The sequence below is a fragment of the Rhododendron vialii genome, chromosome 9a, assembly GCF_030253575.1.
Source record: "Rhododendron vialii isolate Sample 1 chromosome 9a, ASM3025357v1".
NCBI classification, from domain to species: domain Eukaryota; kingdom Viridiplantae; phylum Streptophyta; class Magnoliopsida; order Ericales; family Ericaceae; genus Rhododendron; species Rhododendron vialii.
In genome coordinates, this window is record NC_080565.1 from 27285687 (window position 1) to 27306844 (window position 21158).

General features: G+C 38.3%; 2 protein-coding genes across 3 annotated transcripts in view; both read left to right on the plus strand.

Annotated features, from left to right (window-relative positions):
- LOC131302106 (bystin) overlaps positions 1–18522 on the plus strand; it is a 48004-nt gene extending 29482 nt beyond the window's left edge. Inside the window, exon 11 of the mRNA XM_058328734.1 lies at positions 18428–18522. Coding sequence (XP_058184717.1) covers positions 18428–18507 — 80 coding nt within the window. The 3' untranslated portion in view covers positions 18508–18522. The remainder of the gene's footprint in view (positions 1–18427) is intronic.
- The window catches only part of LOC131302105 (LEAF RUST 10 DISEASE-RESISTANCE LOCUS RECEPTOR-LIKE PROTEIN KINASE-like 1.1), a 45552-nt gene that overhangs the window by 21218 nt on the left and 3176 nt on the right, over positions 1–21158 (plus strand). The gene's annotated exons all lie outside the window — the stretch shown is intronic.

The window sequence follows — 21158 nt, forward strand, 5'->3', positions numbered from 1 at the left end:
GCCGGATCTTCAACTGGGTCGCTGACGATCTGTAGTTTGGATTTCGGTGCCATTTGGGTTCGGAAGCTGTTCTAGGGTTCGAGAGCTGTTTCAACGTTCTGCGAGAAAAAGCACGATTCGTGCCCTAAATTTGAAGTACTCTGCCTTATATAGGTGGTGATTTGCTAAGCGAAATATTTACCAAAGTTAATATTTAACTCAGGTAAATAGGGGGGCATTGTTTACACCATAATTTAGTATTTAGTATATTATAATCGATTGGGTCAGAATGTTACACGTGTCAACGCATTTTAGACCGATTGATATAATGCAAATGCAATATGAAGCCTGTTAAGGAAAATGGACTGATCAAACGGTTGATATTCGACTGGACACGTGTCAGAATTTTGTATCACATGCGGATCGTGAAGTCAGACGGTTAATGCAAGCAGGCAGTTGAAATAATTACAACGTTGGAAACATGTGAGATCATGGAGAAGTAACCGCCTCATGCAGATAGTGGAGCAAGAATAGGGAGCATGGAGCCAACTAATTCAAATCGAAGGAGGGAAGTCCGTATGATTTGAATTTCAAGTCGACAACAGCCTATAAATACAAGAAAGGAAGATATTTAGAACCCCCAATCAATCGCCCAAAGGCTTCTACTTTTATCTGTACTTTACATTTCTTGCTCTAGGAGTAGCTTGTAATTTAACCGTCTGTTCGATTGTGTTCACATAGTCGATTTGACTTCTACACCGAGGGATAATAAAGTCCATTTTGTTGTTCTTCTTCCATTTCCATTCACTTCATTAAGTTTGCTTCCAGAGAAGTCCTGAAATACGGCAAGGAACCAAATTCCACCACCACAAACACCCACATTTCCAGCACACTTAGCAATCTCTAGTCGATTAGTCGACTATCAGTAAAATAGACAAACAGCCCTTCAATACTATGGAGTTGAAAAGAGGCAGCAGAGAAAAACCTTTCCAGCAGAAAACAAAGTCAAACATCGATCCTGAGGGTGAAACTAAAGTGCCACCCCAAAGTCCGATGTATCTACTGAGCATCATGGACACAGATTAAGTCCATAAGTCCTCCTAGCCCTCCAAGACTCTGGGGTTGAAAAGAGGTGTCAAAAAGGATCCTGAATATGTATCTAATATTCATTACAGACACAACTTAAATCCATCCACAAGTCCTCTTAGCCCTCTGAGAATTTGGAGTTGAAAAGAGGTATCATAGGAGCCCAAACCAGTCTGAAAATCTAGTCATCGAATTAATATCTGGTATGCCTCAATTAATAGGACCAGAGAAAGCAGATAAACAATAGTCCTCTTAGCCCTCCAAAAACTTAGGAGTTGAAAAAAGGAAAGTGCTGTAGAAACCTGAATCCGAAAGATCATTCATAAGGTTTTGCATGAGAAAAGACACCTGAGTCCGTTTAGAGCTCTTAGCCCTCCAAGAGTATGGAGTTGAAAAGAGGAGATCAGAAGGATCTCAAAGCAGCAGTCACCCAGCAATCAAGATTAGAACATGCAGCCCAAGAGACAGACACAGGGAGGGACTCTGAACGACAAAAATAAAAGGCACCTAGCAGACTAGCTAAGAGTCTAAGACCCAAGGCAGACTCAAAACAAACCCAAGAAAAAAGAACAGATCTGAACTTGCCAGGGTCAAGAAAAAGACTACCCAAGCCAAACAAAAAGACACAAACGGCCTAGATTTCGTATGACAAACAAGTGTCTAATCAGTGTCGTTCAAACGTATGGCCCATGGGTGTCTTTAGATAGACGATACGGGAACTTTGGCCAGGAGTCCATAGTATATGGACTTATAATGCAATAAGGACATCTATAGTTTCTGTACTGGCGCCAGGACTTCTGTCACCGGTTTTCCAAAAACATCCCTAACTCAGTAAAACACGCCCAAATATTAAAATAAACCCACGCTAGAGAGAGGGAGAGATCTGTTGATTTCTAACGCCCAGATAAGAGGTGGCAACGGTGGATAGCGCCGGCGGCGAGGTGAGGCAATTCTGGGTGCCGGAGGTGAGGACTGAGAAAGAGTCACCGAAGCCTTTTGTCGGAGATGAAGTTGTTACCGCAATCGCCGGCGGCGAAATGCCGTCTTGTAGGGTTGGCTCATCTTCTTTCTTTAGAGCCAAACGGCTTGGGCTGAAGTTGGCTGATTGGCTTCACTTCAGAAGTTCTCAAATTCAGACGTTTTTTAGAACCTCCATGGATGATTCTTATACTGTACTGTATAGTTTTGAGAAATGAAAGTGAGCAATGGCCTTTTGTCTTCCAAATATTGACTGTGAGGTCTTCCGTGAAGGAGCACAGAGAACAAGGGCGGATGGCAGGAAGTGGAAAGAGGACAAAGTTCTCTTGGGAAGTACAATAACTTTTTGGAGCTTAATGGTACAACCACCACATCCCTTTTACCATACAATTAGACAATTTACTGTATGATTTTCCAATTAATGCAATTTAGTTTTTCAAAAAAAAAAAAAACTACTATATCTTTTGGTTGCCATGTTTCTTTCGGTTTTTTAGCTAAATTATTATTTTGGAATATATTTTACATTTATAGTAAGCTTACATTATTATTTTTTCTTTTGGGCAATTGTAAAAAATGAAACACATATGTTCGCTAGGATAGATAACATTATGTGTCAGTCTTTTGGGATAAAGAGTATAAATTTGAATAGATAACTAAATCTGTTAATTTCATTACGATTATACAAAATACAGAATTCGCAGAGTTGACCTTATTTATTGGTCTTTCTAAAAAAAATAGATAATATGAATTTGGATAGATAACGTTATTTGTCAGTCTTTCGGAGATAATAAAGAGTATAGTCAGTCTTTTGGAGATAATAAAGAGTATAGATTTCGATAGGTAACCATATCGATTGATTTTAGTGTGATCATATAGAGTACATAAATCACAAAGATAATCATATTTGTTGGTCTTTTTGAAACAATACAGAGTATAGATTTGAACTATAACCATATTTGTTGATTTTATTACGATAATAAAATAAAAAACAAACTACAAAAAAGGTGCCAAACTCTCAAATAATGTTAACTGTGTTAATTTATTCTTTGTATTTTGTACAAAACAAAAAATAATATTATCTATTCCAATATATTCATTTATTGTTTTCAAAATAAAATAATAGATAATGTTATCAGTGTCAATATATTCTTTTCTAAAAATATCAAAGAAAAGTCCTAAAAGCATTTTCTGGACCTTTTCATAGATTTTTTTTTTTAAAAAGGTAAAAATTATTTTAAACTTTTTTTACTTCTCTCTTCAACAAAAAAATGAACCACTTATATTCGTTAGAACAGCTAACCTTATTTCTCAATCTTTTTGGGATAAAGAATTCACAGAATTGAACTTATCTATTGATCTTTCTGGAAAAAAAAAATAGATAGAATAAATTTGGATAGATAACCTTATTTGCCAATCTTTTGGGGATAATAAAGAATATAGATTTTGATACATAACCACAACGATTGATTTTCTTGTGATTTTCTTGTGCTTTTACAGAGTACATAATTCGCAAAGATAATCATATCTGTTGATCTTTTTGAAACAATACAAAGTATAGATTTGAACTGATAACCATATCTGTTAATTTTAATATGATAATAAAATAAAAAATGAACCACAAAAAAGGTGCCAAACTCTAGATAGATAGTGTTAGCTATGTTAATTTATTCTTTGTATCTTGTAAAAAACAAAAAATAATATTATCTATTCCAATATGTTCATTTTTTGTTTTCAAAATAAAAAAATAGATAATGTTATCTGTGCCAATCTATTCTATTCTGAAAATATCAAAGTACTAGTGACCTGATAACCATATCTGTTGATTTTATTATGATAATAAATAAACCACAAAAAGGTGCCAAACCCCCAGATAGATAATGCTAACTGTGTTAATTTATTCTTTATATCTTGTAAAAAAATAAAAAACAATATTATCTATTCTAATATATTCATTTTTTGTTTTCAAAATAAAAAAATAGATAAAATTATCAGTGAAAAAATCTATTATATTCTGAAAATATCAAAATACTAGTGACACATTTGCAGATAAGTGTAGACAATTTTAACTGAATGGAGACCGGTTCACACCTTTACTGGAATCAAAATACTGGTGACACATCACTTTGCTACACCCCAATAACACATCTCTCACATATAGGTGGGTTCTATTGAAAGACAAGTACAAACAACTTTAACCGAATGGGGACCGGTTCACACCTTTGCTGGAACCAAAATACGTACTAGTGACACATCACCTTGTCACACTCCAATAATACATCTCTCATATACAGCCTAATACAGGTGGATTTCATTGAAATGAGTCCTACATATATGTGAGAGGAATGTAATTGGGATATGGCAAAGAGATGTGTCCCTAGCTAGCATCTCTTATGGTGGAATTATTTTTCCGGCTTAAAAGTTACAGTGGTAACTATACTCTTTAACCTTGCCGTCTGAATAGGAGGGGCAACTGTCTCATCTCTTGTTCCCTTTCCTTTCTCTACTTTCCATTTTTTTCCCTTCTCTCTACTCATACTCTCATCCTTGAATTACATCTCTATTTTTCTCCCCAGTCATTTATCTTCAAATAAGAAATGATCCTACCACCAACGCTACCTCTGGTGCTATCCTAATGTCTTCTCCACTGCCGTAACATCTTCCCGATTGAGCAGCCACAGTTGGGTGTCTCCCTCGATTGAAAAACCACATGACCTCCTTGGTCATCAAATAGCAACGGACAAAACAAAGCAAATTACATAACAATTCGAGAATTTGCCATGGCCACACTGTGGCAACGATCGGATTTTGTCTCCGATGAAGTATTCCGTCAAAAAATTCGCAATCAGAGAATTTATTGGCGAATTCGACCGTGTAAGTGAGCTTTGGGAGAGAATTGAGGATTTTCATCTTCGGGCCATTGTTCGCCGGCGGCGGAGGAGATAATCATCTACTTGAACTCGTTGGACATAACGAGTGGCTCTGCGACCATCTGCTTGAACTCGTTGGCCTTGGTGTCGTTGGTGCCGCTACCAAATGCAGAACACCCTCTGCGTCGGCGAGTGGTCGAAATCTATTTGCTTTGTGTTTGTGTGCAGTCTTTTTTTCAAATGAGAGACGCGTGCTGCAGGGCATTTTTGTCAATACAAGGACCTTAGACTTTATAACAATTACATTAATGGACTGTACACGTTGCGACAACTTAGCCTGGGCTAAGTGCCCTATTTGGCCACTTCTTTTGGACTGATGCCCAATTTTCTGCGATTATAATTGTGATAAGCTCCACTTTAGCAAGGTTATGTCTTTTGGAACAGAGGTTCTGTATCTACATAAATGCTGCAGACCAACTTCGTTTGACACATCAAAACTTTTTGTCTAGAGGTGCATTGGTGTATACAGTGGATATTGGGTCAATTTTGAATTGGGAGATGGTGCTTTGCGCACTGTGTTGTGCACATTCGAGCCGTTGATCTCGGCAATTAGCATCTGGATTGCTCGACGATTGGACGGTTGAGATTAGGTACAACACCGTACAATCTGAACCATTGATTGCCGAGATCAACGGTCCGAATGTGCACAGTATCGTGCACGACACCATCCTTGGAACTTGACCCCATAGAATCCATATTCAAAAGCGATAAAATACATTTAGAACTAGAAATATAGATATGTAAAACTCCAAAAACGACCAGGGTATCCTTTCCAATGCATCGGCACACTTGTTACCTTTTAAGTGACCACTTTCATTGTGATGCTTCTGAGCAGGGAAGCTTTGGATATAGCCCGTCAAAGAAAGCGTCTTTCGATACACCTCAAAGGCTTCATCGATTTCTGCATGTTGACTTCACATAACTAGTCCCAAATGCCCAAAAAAGCTCTTAGTGGAACGGCCCCTCATTTTCAATTAAAATCTCTTTCGAAATGGTAGTTCGAAAGTAAAAATAAAAACCTTGTTAGCTTGCTCGATTTATTATAGCTATGACTTTTTTTTTAATCAAATGTAAGAACATATCACTTATACATTATTGTTATGTCTGTTAAATAAAAAATTTCCAACAAAGTAATTTGATTTTCGTAATATTGTTCATTGAGAGTAAAACAAAAGTGGAGAAATAAAATAAAGGGGCAGGGGGGGCCAGGAGTTAAACTCAGTTCTTCGGCAGCTAACGTCTTGCAAGCCCGCAACACCAAGACAAACATTTGAGCTACCATGGGAAACTTTTTTTATATTTATATAAAACTTAAATTTTTTTTTTGGTTGCCCCGGTCCGGGTGTTGCTCAAGACCAAGGGTTTGCTGGGCTTACTCTGAGGCCGGCCCTGGGGTGAGACATGCCCACAAAGGGGAAGAAAAATCCACCCAAAAGGGAGGAAACACTCCACAAGGCAGATAAAACAAAATGAAAAATCCCTAGCTCGCCTACGTTTAAAAATATTTGCTATGTTTTAAACTATTTCAATATCAACCCACAATCGATATATCAACCCAATCAATCACAAAAAGCAATAAATAGACGAACACTAAGATATACGTGGAAAACCCTAAACGGGAATAAATTACGGGAAGGAATCAAACACTATAAAATATTGTGCAGTTATAAGTGATCTTACCCTACGATTCTGAATCCTCACAAATCGCCCTAAGACTTATTTGCCGAGTCCACGTTCACCACACCCAGTACTTGACCGCCATTGCCTTGAATCCACAAGCCTTCCGTTTGCCTCCTGGAATCCACCGAAGGACTTTGCTCAGAGATTAACTGAGTTGATGTTGTAAACCTCTTGAAGTTGTATTGAACGGTCAAAGATCCATTGATCTTCTTTTTACTCCAAGATTCAATGATATAACACCCCCCCCTCCCTCCCCTTTTCAATATTCCATTCGTTTGCACAAATGAGATGAAAATGAGATGAAGTTGCTGTATATATTCGTTCGTCACAAATCCTCACGAACTTGTCTATATATAGGCCACTATATTTTTCCTTATAATTAGCTTGTATATTGCATGAAGTTGCCATATACCGAAACGAGATTTTCCTGATTTCTCTTTCCTTTTGAACTTGCTAAATGATAAAGCCCTTGATTGCCTTGATCTTCTTTGATATTCTTCCACCTAAAAACACACTCCCTCAATTACACAATGTAAGGAGATATTCCCGAACAGGCTGAAATAGGGCCCGAACACGTGGTACATAGGACCATGGTTTAAAGATAGAACAGTTGCCGTGCAAGACGGTGTTCGGCAATAAGGACCAGTGACATGAGAAGTCATTGGTCCAAGAAGGTTGTACAGGGTCTTGGTCCAGTAAAACATGAGAAGTTATTGGACCATGAGACTAACAAAGGAACAATGACATGTGAAGTCATTGGTCCAAGTAGTTTGTTCGGCAATGATAAGGCCGAACAGGAGGAAAGCTCTTGAGAAGACATTTGATCTAAAGTAAATTGATAAAAGACCAGTTACACTTGAAATGACTGGTCCAGGTAATCTGTTCGGCAATGAGATAGCCGAACAAGGAAAGAACTCCAATCAAGTATTGGAGCAGAAGGAACATTCTGAAAGGTTCCAGAACAGCATGATTCCATAATAAGATCTCGAGAATATAGGATTTGGGGAAGATACCCAACCAGAATGGAATGCTCGGCCAGCTATGAAAAGGAGTCCTTTCCTTATTGAGTTGATGAGGGAACGAGAAAACATCCTGGGTTTCCTGTACAAGGTAGGAAACCTAGAACAACAGGGATGCTTGGGCAGCAAGCATACTTACGTCTATATAAACAAGGTTAACTTAGAGGTAAAAAAGACGAAAAACTTGGTACTGATATTATTCTCCTACTGATAATTAGGGTTTCTGTGGTACGTGATACTAATTTAGGCATCGGAGGGCCTTTGTCACGAGAGGCAAAGGTGCGCTCACCCCTTGTCTGTTTTGCAGATTAGGTTTCTGGCAAAAGCATTAGGGTTCCAATTGAACAACACGTGGAGCCGTTGCAATCTAGTGCTGTTCCTAGTACTGTTTGTTTTTCTCCACCTACACATAATATTGATTTCCTTCCACTTTCTACATAGACACTTAAATAAAATACAACTCGATAAATGGGGATACAAATAAATATGTGTTTTTGTCTTGGAATTTGCCAACACAAAGAGACTGTGGCCCGTGGTCCTAACAATCTCCCCCTTTGGCACTTCCATGACAAAACACACTCGACAAGAAAAACCTTTCCCCTAATAGATTGAGGTCACGGCCTATAAAGCTGCAAAAACACTAAAGATGCGCAATCTGTTAGTCAATAAATTACTCCCCCTTTTTGTCACAGAATGACAAGGGTAGAAAGCAACAAATCAACAGACAATACACCCAAATTAAGCCATAGAGAAACTAAAATCAGTTTAAGCCAAACTAATATGCCATGGGAAGAAAGTCTAGAAAGCAGTACCATAATAACATAAGTCTAGAAAACATCTGCAAATGTAAAACCTACGGCCCCATTGGAGAACCAACAACATATGCTAGGACACGCAGAGAAATCAATTAAGCGCATATAGACTAGGCATAAACACAGATATATCGATGAAACCAAAATACTCCCACTCACCAAACAAAGATATGCTCCCATAGAGAGGGGTTTCAAAGAGACAAAAGAATATACCATGAAGCACTCAATCACCAAGATATATCACACACAAAAGAAACATCGCATGGTACCCCAAGTAATGATTGCTTTCAAATGAGCTACCTTAAGAAAATTTCAAAGAACGACCATGGGTATGAAATCATGCATGTGTCATCGTGAGTGTGTGCAATGATAGCCTTAACAATAGAATCAACTCATCCCTATGAGGTCATATCAACCAAGAAGGGACCAACTTACATCATTCTCCATAAGGGCGGCAGACCAACTCCAACCCGCATGAAGTATGATCATATCAAAAACGGAGTTAAGTGAGTATATAAGATGATATTCTCCCCCTCAAGAGATGCCAACCTTATACCAAGTAATCACATAATATTTTTGCACCGTCATGGGCGGCTTTCACACATCTAAGGTCGTAGCTTAAATCCATAATGCAAAAAAAAAAAATACATGAGGTGCAAGTCAATGGTAGCTTACACGTGCACATAGAGGTAGCCCTTTCCTCAAGTCTCTCAATTTTTTATATTTTCTCTTTTTTTTTTAACACCATCAAACCAAGCCAATCGACCTCACATGGGGTATGCAAGTCAAAGGTCAATACCCAGGGTGAATGACATAGGGTGTCCACCACAAGGACAAATACTCACCCAAAGAGATAAGGATCAACTTTTCAAGGCTATCAATGGGAGTGTACAAACACATGCAATGACTGCCAGACACATGATTTTTTGATAAAATTCTCATGAAAGTAGCTCTTGAGAAGGCATGCATGACAAGTACGAACCATAAGATGCACTATCATGAGATATAGCAAGGCATCAAGATGAAACATAGCATGCTCAAAGACATCCAAAACCATGTGGGTCATAGAAACAACTTTTTTTAAATATTTATATATATAGAAAAACACAAAAAAAAATAAACAAGAAATGCAAAAACAGCAACAAAACTCATAGAGCTAGGCAATAGATTATTAGCATAAAACATCCTAGTCTATGAATAAGGACCATGCCTCAAAAAGCAAGGTTAACCTCTCCGGATGACCCATTATCATCTAGAGAGATACATGTATGGTTCACTTGAGGCCTCACATTCGAACTTCTCACCCAAAGTGTTCGGATTCTCACTTTCTCAACTTTTGCCTTAGCCTTGGGGAAAGGCTTAGATTGGTGAATCACATTAGTCTTATGTGTAAGCATGTGCTTGTGAGTCCTACCCCAAAAACTTTTATCATAAAAATTAGAGTGAGCATGGGGGTTTCCAATTAATTGATAACAATGTGGCCTTATGTGACCCTTGACACCACAATGGTGACAAATGGGTATGAAACCCCTTTACATAGGGGGGGGGGGGGCTAGGAGGAGTAGGCTTTCGAGGTGCATTATTATTTTTCTTGCCACAAATGAAAGATGAAGGATTAGAATGGTTACCTTTATCCTTACCAAATCCATGATTACCTCCGCCTTTAGAAGTTGATGCTTCCTTTTGAAACCCAAGGCCGGTTTTGTTCAAGATTCCCCTTTGCACTCCGATGATCTCTTCTAAAGCCTTTGTCCCTACATTCATTTTCTTAAATGTAGCATTGGCCTTGTCAAGCTCAACTTGCAAATTAGCTACCTTCAAGTCAAGAAGCTTGTTAGTTTCATAAGACACTTGCAAATCAATCCCAGTTTACCATTCATACTCTTAACATCAACAAGTTCATTAATCCAAGAATCTCTATCATTCTCAACTTGACTCACCCGAGTTTGAGCTTTCAAAAGCTCTTGCTTGAGTTTTACATTGGACTCATCGCTCTTCTTCACTTCACTAGATAGCTCAATGTTAGTCTTAGTCAACCTCAGGCTTTCTTTGTAGAGTTCATTGTAGGCTTTCTGCAAACTCTCTTCCTCCTCACTCTCGCTGTTGCTCAAATACTCACCATTCACTCTCTCATCTCCTAACTTAGACTCACTCACATGGGGATGCACAGAAGCTTCTAAAGCCATGACTTTACTATTCCCCCCACAATTTTCTTCTTCATCAGAGTCACTATCATCCCAAGTCCTGACATTATAGGATTTATTTTTCTGTTTGTTAGCACACTCTTGGGCAATATGACCAAACCCCATGCACTCGTAACATTGGGGACCCGATAATTTGCTCTCTTTCCTCTCTTTACCATTGGAAGACCCAAATTTAAGACCCGCCTTGATTTTGTCGCCACCATTTTTGTCTTTCGAACTAGGACCAAAGGTTTTATTCTTTTTAAAAAACTTTCCAAATTTTTTAACAAACAAAGCCATTTCCTCTTCCAATTCATCATCATCACTATCCGAGACTTTGAAACTATCTTTAAAACTAGAAAAAGCCAAGGATTTTTCCTTATTTTTGTTCTCTTTTTGAGATCCCTATTGCAATAATTTGATTGCAATAATTTGGTTTCAAATGTTAAAAAATGACCAACAATTTCCTCAACCTTCATGGAATCAAAATTAAGCATGCATTCAAGAACTTCAACTTTTGTAATAAACCTCTCAGGTAATGAACGCATGATTTTCTTAATAATTTTTTCTTGAGAAATAGGCTCACCTAGGTTAAAGCTTGAGTTCACCACTTCGCTCAACCTAGCATAAAACTCGCCAAACGTCTCATTATCTTTCATCCTGATCATCTCAAATTCAGTTATGATGCTTTGAAGTTTTTGTTGCCTCACCTGACTATTCCCCTCATGAGTTATGGCTAAAATATCCCATGCATCCTTAGCAATTTCACAAGTGGGAATACGTTGAAATTCAAGCAAAGACACACAACCAAAAATAGCATTAAGAGCACATGAATTAAATGTTTCATTCTGATGATCACCGTTGGTCCATGACTCATAAGGCTTTCGAACATTTTTACCATCCACGGTGGAGGTAGGCTCGGTATAAACCATTAACAACGGAGAGCTAGACTCGATTATTTTGAGACTTCAAATAAGCCTTCATCCTAACTTTCCAATATGCATAATTAGAACCATCTATGAGAGGAGGTTTAGCAACAAAGTTATTAGGGGCTTCCATAATAGCAAATAAGAAAAAAAAAAAGGATCCGCTCTAGGAATTAATCAACCCTAATATTACAAGTGACCTGCTCTGATACCAATTGAAAATCCCTAGCTCGCCTAGGTTTAAAAATATTTGCTATGTTTTAAACTATTTCAATATCAACCCACAATCGATATATCAACCCAATCAATCACAAAAAGCAATAAATAGAAGAACACTAAGATATACGTGGAAAACCCTAAACGGGAAAAAACCATGGGAAGGAATCAAACACTATAAAACATTATGCAATTACAAGTAATCTTACCCTACGATTCTGAATCCTCACAAATCGCCCTAAGACTTACTTGCCGAATCTACGTTCACCACACTCAGTGCTTGATCGCCGCTACCTTGAATTCACAAGCCTTCCGTTTGTCTCCCGGAATCCACCGAAGGACTTTGCTCAGAGATTAACTGAGTTGATGTTGTAAACCTTTGGAAGTTGTATTGAACGCTCAAAGATCCATCGATCTTCTTTTTACTCCAAGATTCAATAATATAACCCCCCTTTTCAATATTCCATTCGTTTGCACAAATGAGATGAAGTTGCTGTATATATTCGTTCGTCACTAATCCTCATGAACTTGTCTATATATAGGCCACTATATTTTTCCTTATAATCAGCTTGTATATTGCATGAAGTTGCCATATACCGAAACGAGATTTTCCTGATTTCTCTTTCCTTTCGAACTTGCTAAATGATAAAGCCCTTGATTGCCTTGATCTTCCTTGATTTTCTTCCACCTAAAAACGCACTCCCTCAATTACATAATATTGATTTCCTTCCACTTTTTAAACAGACACTTAAATAAAATACAACTCGATAAATGGGGATACAAATAAATATGTGTTTTTGTCTTGGAATTTGCTAACACAAAGAGACCGTGGCCCGTGGTCCTAACACAAAACATCACCGTAGAAAAGAAAAATAAATACTCTGTAAAAAGAAACTACAAAAGTAAAAACTCTGGCCACTGTCAATGTCCCTGGAAACTGCCGCCTTGGATCATGCAACTTATTCACTGGAGGAGACCGAGCCACCCTTGCTACATCTCGTCTCCAAATTGGCCCAACCCGGAGAGGAGGCGGTGGAGGTGAGGACGTGGGCCGAGAAAGTGAAGAGGTGAGGCAGAGGAAAGGGGTGGGCGGAGATTGTGGATGGGGAAAACCAGAGTGGAGGATTGGGGCTCAAAATACACAAGAAATCAGCAAACGGTGGAAAAAAATTGCTTTGTGCCGTGTTGCACCTAGAAATCGGTTAGAATGCTCAATTAAAATGGCAAAATTTATCATGGGCAAAATGAATCCCCTTTAGACGTGCATTGTTCAGAAGATCAAAATCAACCCCATTTCCAACAAGCTAAGTAGCTATAACTGGTCACCTAACGATCGGCTATTCGGCTCATCCAAACCATACCGGTAAAAGAGTGGTTTGTAAGAGCATTTCCAGCCTTTAGGCAAATATAAGTCTCAGTACATACTTGAGTAAAAAGTTCATTAATTGTATAGTTGTAAATTTGACAGGAGAAAATGTTTGTAAAATAGTTCATTGTCTGTCTAGTTGTAAATTTGACAGGAGAAAATCCATCTATTCTAATATACAAAGGAGGAGAACCAATTGGTTATGACTCATTTTTGAAGCTGGCTCACTTTTTAAGTTCTCAAAATTGTCCTTCAAAATGTTCTTATTCCCAAGTTCAAATAGTTCTATTACTTCCGTAACTGCATGGGGTGAAGTGGCAATTAAACATGGCATTTGAGCAGTTACCAATATGTTATTGCTTCCATTTTTACCTTTTTACAATGGTGATGGACATCAACAAGGCCTTCACTAGAATGGGGATGCTGCCAAGCACCCCTTGACTCCTGTCTTCTAATGCCAACACGCCTGCTTCTCCATTTTGCTTAAATTGTCCATTTCTTGGTTTAGACATTTAGTTGAGAATTTACAATTCCAGTGGCAAACTTCTGTTTTCCATAAATGTGAAGCCCATTTGTGCTTATTGACTGTAAGCTCCATAGGCCGAGCTCCTTTTTGGTTGGCACTTTCATGACCAAAACTCACATTTAATTGTGTCATGTTTATCGAGTTGTAATTTCTTTTAATTCATTTTTAAAGTGTCTGTTTAGAAAAGTGGAAGGAAATCAATGATATTTTGTAATCGAGTGTTCGAGTCTTTAGGAAGTTGTAGTGGAAGATTATTAAGGCAATCAAGGGATTTGATATTTAGTGGCAGAAAGGAAATATGGGAAGCTTGAATCGTGGGAAAATCAATTGGAGATGTGCAATCAATTGATTTGATTATTAAGGAAATAAGGAAACAACATTATTGAAGATGTGATTTATGGCTTGGAAAGAAGGAAATCAAGTTGCATTAAGAGTTCCCTTAAAAGGTTTTTGCTCAAGCAAAAACGTACAGCTGTGCAGTGTGGCTCAAGCAAAATGGGTACAGTCAGCATTATTGAAGTCTGCCTATAAATGTCGACCTATTAGGTCATATTATATTGGAGCCACGAGATAAAAAGGCAGAAATCGTATTCTTCATATTCCATCTTTTTTGGTGGCTAGGGTTTTTGCACCTCGAAGACTAGTGAAGGTATATCATCACCTATGTTCTAAAGTATCATCTTCGAGGGGTTTTGTTCTATAACAACATCGATCAATCAATCTCTAAGTAAAGTCCTTCGGTGGATTCCGGGAGGCAAACGGAAGGCTTGTGGATTCAAGGCAGCGACGGTCAAGCATTCAGAGAGGTGTACGTGGATTCGGCAAGAGCGTCTAGGTTTAGGTTTGTGGAGTTCAAACTTATAGTAAGAGTTCTTATAACCTCGTGTTTAGTAGTGCTTGATTCCTTCCCGTGGTTTTTTCTTGTTTAGGGTTTTCCACGTATATCCTGGTGTTATCTTTTAATTGTTTTTTGTTCCTGCATTTGGATTGATTGGTGGTTTATTTATTAAAGAATTCATACATAGCAAATTTTTATAAACCTAGGCGATCTAGGGTTTTTCAATTGGTATAAGAGCTGGTCGCTCATGTTATTAGGGTTTATTCCTAAAGCGGATCCTTATTTTTTTTACTTTGCTATTATGGATTTACCAAGAGAAGGCAATTTTAAAATCAAACCTCCAATTTTTGATAACTCTAAATACGTAGCATGTGCTTCTTCTATGTTTTTCGAAGCGAATAGCGTTAAATCTGATAGTGGGAGTACAAGTAATATTTTTTGTGAGGTTGAGACTAACCAAACTAGTGATGGAGAGGACAAATACGATATGGAAGCTCTGACTTTATTTACAAAAAAATTTAAACGTTCTTTTAAAACAGATACTAATATAAGTTTAGCCACAAAGCTAAAACAATGTGAGAAAGAAAAAATTAATGCGTTGCATGAACTTGATGTGCTTAAGCGCAAACATATGAATCTTGAAAATGATATGCATAGCCTTTTTGAGACTAATGAGCTTCTTGAATCGAAGGTAGCAAAATTGCAAGTTGAACTTGACAAGGCCAATGCTCCTTTTAAGAAATTGAATGCAGGTTCACAAATTTTAGATGAAGTTTTGTCATCTCAAAAGGTGGCATCGGATAGAGGTGGACTTGGGTATAAAGTAGAAGGATCTTTAAAGTCAAAGGCAAGAGAAAAATTGATATTCTACAAGCCGAATAGCAGTGCACCGGCTTCTCTTGTGGCCAACAAAGCTAAGTCGCTCGTCAAAGAAAAAAATGTCAAATATGCTCACACAAAGCTTCCAAAGGTAAAGAAGCAATGTCCAGCAGTTAAAATTGCCACTAGGAAGCGTGGTGAGGTAAGCTGTTTTAAATCTAAGCCTACTTGTCATAATTGTGGAGTGATTAGACACATAAGACCACATTGCACGAAATTACATATGCCTTGTCTTTCACGTGCACCTGATAAAATGATGCGTAAAAATGTTCAATTTGTACCCTCTTGTCATTTTTGTGGGGTGAAGGATCACATTCGACCTAATTGTTTTAAACTCCGTGGTTACCCTAAAACTCCACCCCAATATTTTGGTTATTGTTTTGATAGAACCCAAAGGCCTAAGTTTAGGGTGATTCCTCAAGACAAGAATACAAATGTAATGTCTAAACATGTGCCTAAAATTGCTGAGAAATTTGAGAAGGTCAAGACTAGACCTATTTGGGTAAGAAAATTGGATTTGAGAACTCGTATGGATTTGCCTTCTAATCCTTTAGATGACTACGGATCATCCAAAAAGGTTGTTGACCTTACTTTTTAGGCTTGCTGCTTTTTTTTTTTCATAGTCTAGGTTGACTTACGTACATTACTTATTTTTTCACCTAAAGCTATGATGTGTTTTGGTTATTTATTTTTGGTGCTTAGTTTCTTAACCTTCTTAGTTAATTGAAAAATCAAAATTTTTTTTTTTTTGTTTAAAAAAGAAGAAGTTTGAGTTGAGAATCATTGGGCATGCCTTTGAGGACTTTAGTTGTTGGCTATGAGATTCATTCATATGAGCGCTTTTTAGGAATGCATGCACATCTTTTCATGATTACATCCATGCAAAGTATTTAGAAGTTAAATGTGGGGATATGATATTGGCACTCTAAAAATTGATGGAGGCACTCCAAAAAACAAAGAAAAGTGGCTTTGGAATTACATTGATTTTGAAGTGCCTGCATCAACTTTTGGAGTGTCAATATCAGTCTCCAATCATATTTGTTCCTTGCAAGAGAATTATATAGAGAACACATAATCAGGCAAGTGGATTAGTTGCTGAAAAAAAGCGCGCAATTGTAGGCCTAATGAAGGAATTTGTTGAATTTCACTGACTTGCCTATCAGTAGCAGCGGTGGTCTTGGTGGTGGTGGTAAGGGAGGCAGCCAACAAATTATTCTCCCTTTAATTTTATCAGCAAATTACATTTTGTGCATATTGTTTGTAAATTTTGACTTGCACCCGCATTGTGTATGCCCCTGTCAAATTTTGACTTGCACCTGCATTGCGTATACCCCGGTCTCTAGTGCTGGTAAAATCAGAATAAAAAGTTGATTTTCTTTGATATCTATCTCTCTCCACATTTTTTCTTTTGCCCTTGAGTACGAAACAAATCTCAACACAAATTCACAATATTGACCACTAAATTTCTCGCATGCAGGACGAAAGATTTCCGAAAAGCGTTTTTCCACAATAGACCTATTGACGGTTTCATTTAAGTTGGAGAGAGAGAGAGAGAGAGAGAGAGAGAGAGAGAGAGAGGAGTCAATGAGTCAAGTCTTTAGAGTGCCGGATCAATGAAGAGCCCAATGAAGAAGATGAGCATGAAACTTCCTTTCGAGTCTTTTGGCCCACTGTGCCTTTCAATTGAACCAACTTGCATGTCTGCCGACTCTGGCCCTAATAGCATTTTTCTTTCAATCAGATTTTTTTTGAGACCTCCTCCAATAATATTTCCAAGTCGACTTGCGAGTCAAGCAGAGAAACACCCTCTATTTCTTTACTAAAATTCACGAAAAAAGAAGAAGAAAGAGAGCACTACCTTTTTTGAACAAAGAAAACTTTTTTCTTCCTCTCCACTTTGTTGCTAAACTGGGCAGCCAAAATGGGTGTTCCCTCTGTTTTGGCACTCTTGCTTCTCTTTCATCTACTGTTTCTTCATCACTCTTCTGGGAAATGTCCAGACTCCTTCAACTGTGGAACTCTTGGCCAAATCAGATACCCTCTATCTAACTCCACATTCCCCAATTGTGGGCTCTATACCGTACAAAATTGTACATACCCAGTTCCAAAACTCAGTTTGGAAACGAAGGACGTATTGTATGACCTTGAGACTATCAATGTCTCCGAAAATTCCATTAGGGTTAACGACCCAAATCTAGGGAACCTCATTAGGACAAATGGTTGAGATGTTTTCGGGTTTTACTTGGGCTCGTCTCTTCCCATTAGACCTTATATTTCTTTCACAATATCACCTGGTCTCACCTTGTTCAAATGCACTAAGTCACTAACGTCAATATCAGATGCATTTGTTTCCAATTTGAACCCAGGTTACGCCTGAAATATTGACAGAGCTAAATAGTAGCCGCAACCATGGTGATAAAGAGGAAGATCTTATGTCAATTTATATCCTTATTATAATCGCTGTGTGACATAGTCTATATTTTCTCATCTATTTAACATGGCGTTTCCTATTGGACTTTTGTTGGTATAGGAGAAATCCAGTTCTATTGTTTGCATGATTTTCACGATGCCTAGCATATGATGCTCCAAAATGGTAGGCTTAAATGTTTCTAAACAAATTGACCGCTCTATGATGCTCCAAAATGGTAGGCTTAAATGTTTCTAAACAAATTGACCGCTCTAGAAGTAATTAGTGGATCACATTTCGAGGTGGTACAGACGATTGGCTGGAGACCAAAATGTTAAAAATGTCTCCCTCAAAGGCTTGCAACATAGGCTAAAGTATCATGTGGTAGTGTGCTTCCAAATGTAAGGTTTGGTATCCATCCCTTGTTTGTGTAAGATTCTGGTTTGCTAGTTTGGCAATTGTTTGGTATGATGTTATCCATGCTGACTATGAACTGCACATTTATTTGTGGAATCATTAAACTTATCTTCAAGCTTGTATGAATGTACCTTTGTCGTAAGACTCGCTAACTGTTGTTTAATTAGTTTCCTTGACTCAACCATTGCCGACTCCAATGTCTGTAGTCAATAAAACAATAGAAGAAGACAGGTTTGACATTCCACATGTGCCAATGGAAGAGGACTGAGTATCCATCTACATCTATATACCACAGTATTCTTGTGTTCTGTTAGGTAATTGGTGTAATTACTTCTCTTACGATGTCTGGATATAACTCCAACTTGTCCTTTGTCAATGTAATTTATTTTCTATGTGCCGCCAAAGTGTAGTTGATTCGTTTTTCCTCCTACAAGCTACAGGGTGATAACATCTTGCAATGCTATTCACGCTATTTAACAAGGAAAGGTTTTAGTTTATGCTGCAGTTTCTTTCGGTGTCTGATATAGGATGAACCATTTTATGGTCAAGAGTCCGCTTCAGGTGCTTTTAATTGGTGTAGGACTTGCGAGCAAGGGCAGGGCCGGCCCTAGGCATAGGCGCCGCCTAGGGCCTCCCCTTTTCGGCCCAATTATAGGGCCCCTAAATATAGAGAATATATTAAATATTATGTATGTCAAGTTTTTTACAGCTAGGTGAAGTGGTAAGTCTTTGGTTTTTTTAACCACAAGGTTGAGGTTCGAGACCTGCTCCGTTCAAATTTTTACACGAACAACTTGTGCAAAATAATGTTTTGAAAGGTTGAGTGTTTGAGACCTGCTTGTTTTGAAAATGAGGCCAATGGGATTTGAACGCATGACCTTGGGAACAAACATTCCAAAGTGCTTGCCAGTGAGCCACATGGGTTCCCTTCTTCTGATGTTGGAAAACTATGTTATATATAGGAAGAAACAAGAGGCCCCATTTTTAGAACTCATCTAGGGCTTCAAAAATCTCAGAGCCGGGCTTGAGCAAGGGTATCAGTTTTGAGTCACACCATGCTTCCTACTACAGTGGGCAGATTCTTAGTGAGGATCATATAGTATTTGTTGTTTTCGGTCCAGACATAAAGCTTGGGTAAAAATTGAGTGTCTTTTGAGGAGATTTTGACACATCTGGTTATTTATTAGGCTGTTGTTAGAAATTCCTTTTGATACACCTTTCTGTTAACATTTTTTATCTTCCTTATTTAAACCATGTTTGTGTTGAATGGTTATTCACCCCCCCCCCCCCCCCCCCCCCCCCCCCCCCCCCATTTGTTTAATCCAAGAAGCCTTGAACAATCTTTTTGATCATTTTCTTCTATATGGCCCAGAGCTTTCATTTCAACCGTCTTTTGAGGGAACCTTCATCAAGTTGGTGCTTTTCATCAAATTCACGGTGTTATCTTTAACTCTGCACTCGAGCCCTATATTAAAGATGAATCAATGGACATCGATCGCCCATCTGACTACTACAATACCATCATCACCACTTATCTTTTTACCAACAGCCTTTTGGCTTGCGCAGTTACCAACAACAAGCGTCAGTTAATTTTGGGATCCTGATGTTAATGATCAGAAAATTGTCAGTAAAAATTATCAGTGGCCCCCAGGATGTTCGTGCTCTCACCGGATCAATTCCTTGTATATAAGAGGAAATTTTTTTTTTAACGGTGTTTCACGGAAGGAGGGGGTATTTCAAATAATGGGTATAAATTTTCTGAATCTTACAATATAGTGGTTCTCATAACATTGTGAGATGAGGGATCATAATTAGTTAATTACGTAGGAGACTTCCACGCAAGGAAGTGGGCTCAAGCAGCATTTTTGGTGAGCTTGTAGTTTTCCTTTTTGGAATGTGCTATCAATTGGCACTCCGTAACTTCTGTTTCCTATAGCTTTCCTTGGGTTATTTTGAGTTTTCTTTTTTCACTTTTCACCTAAAGTCAATGGGTAAAACGCTGGTGATCGAAACACTACTACAAAAGTGTATCAAACGGGGAATCCATGAAACGAGTGGGGGAGCACCATGAAAGCATCCCGGCCACAAGCCATTTTCGGAGACCTTGACTCACTATTTCCCTATCACCTTTTGCTCTCTCTGCAACTTGAATATTTTCTTGCCCCATTTTTCACACCACCCACATTAGCCCATCCAAGTGTACACATCTTGATCTAGAGATCGAGAGAGAGAGAGACGTGTCAATGGTTCAAGTATTTTTTTGGTAATGCAGGGAGTCTTGGAGTAGCTTGCGAGCACATTGGAGTAAATCTTACAGCCTTCCACAGTCTTTTCACACATTGTGATGTTTTCGGGTTTTACTTGAACTGGACGCTTCACCATAAACTCTCCGGTATTTATTTCACAATATCACCTGGTCTCACCCTGTTCAAATGCACTACAATAAGCCGTGTACTTGACAAGAAACAAGATGAGTATTTTCGTGGCAATGACAGTTACAGAGACTGCAGTGGATACACTGTCTACTATAAGTATTCTTATCATTCTAGTGTCTCGAGTAATGCCAGTGTTGGTCTCAACTGTTCGGGTATTGAATTGCCAGTGGTACCCGAACTTGGAAACCGAAATGCCAGTGATTTGTTCTCTGTGTTGGCTTCTGAGTTCTCTATTAGGTTTCATGTGTCCAAGGAATGTCAACAGTGTCGACACAAAGGGTGGCGCTGTTCTCATGATGGCCCGGGATTCCAGTGCAAAAATGAGGAAGGAGGTATTGGCAGCAAAAATGAGAAAGAAGGTATTGGCAATAATGGGTTTATCTTAGAGTTATTTAATACATAGCAGTTTTGCTCCATCATGGAAGTTTTTCCTCTTCCGTTTTTTTGTGTGTGTGTGTGTGAATTTCCTTTAGGTAGTCTAGCT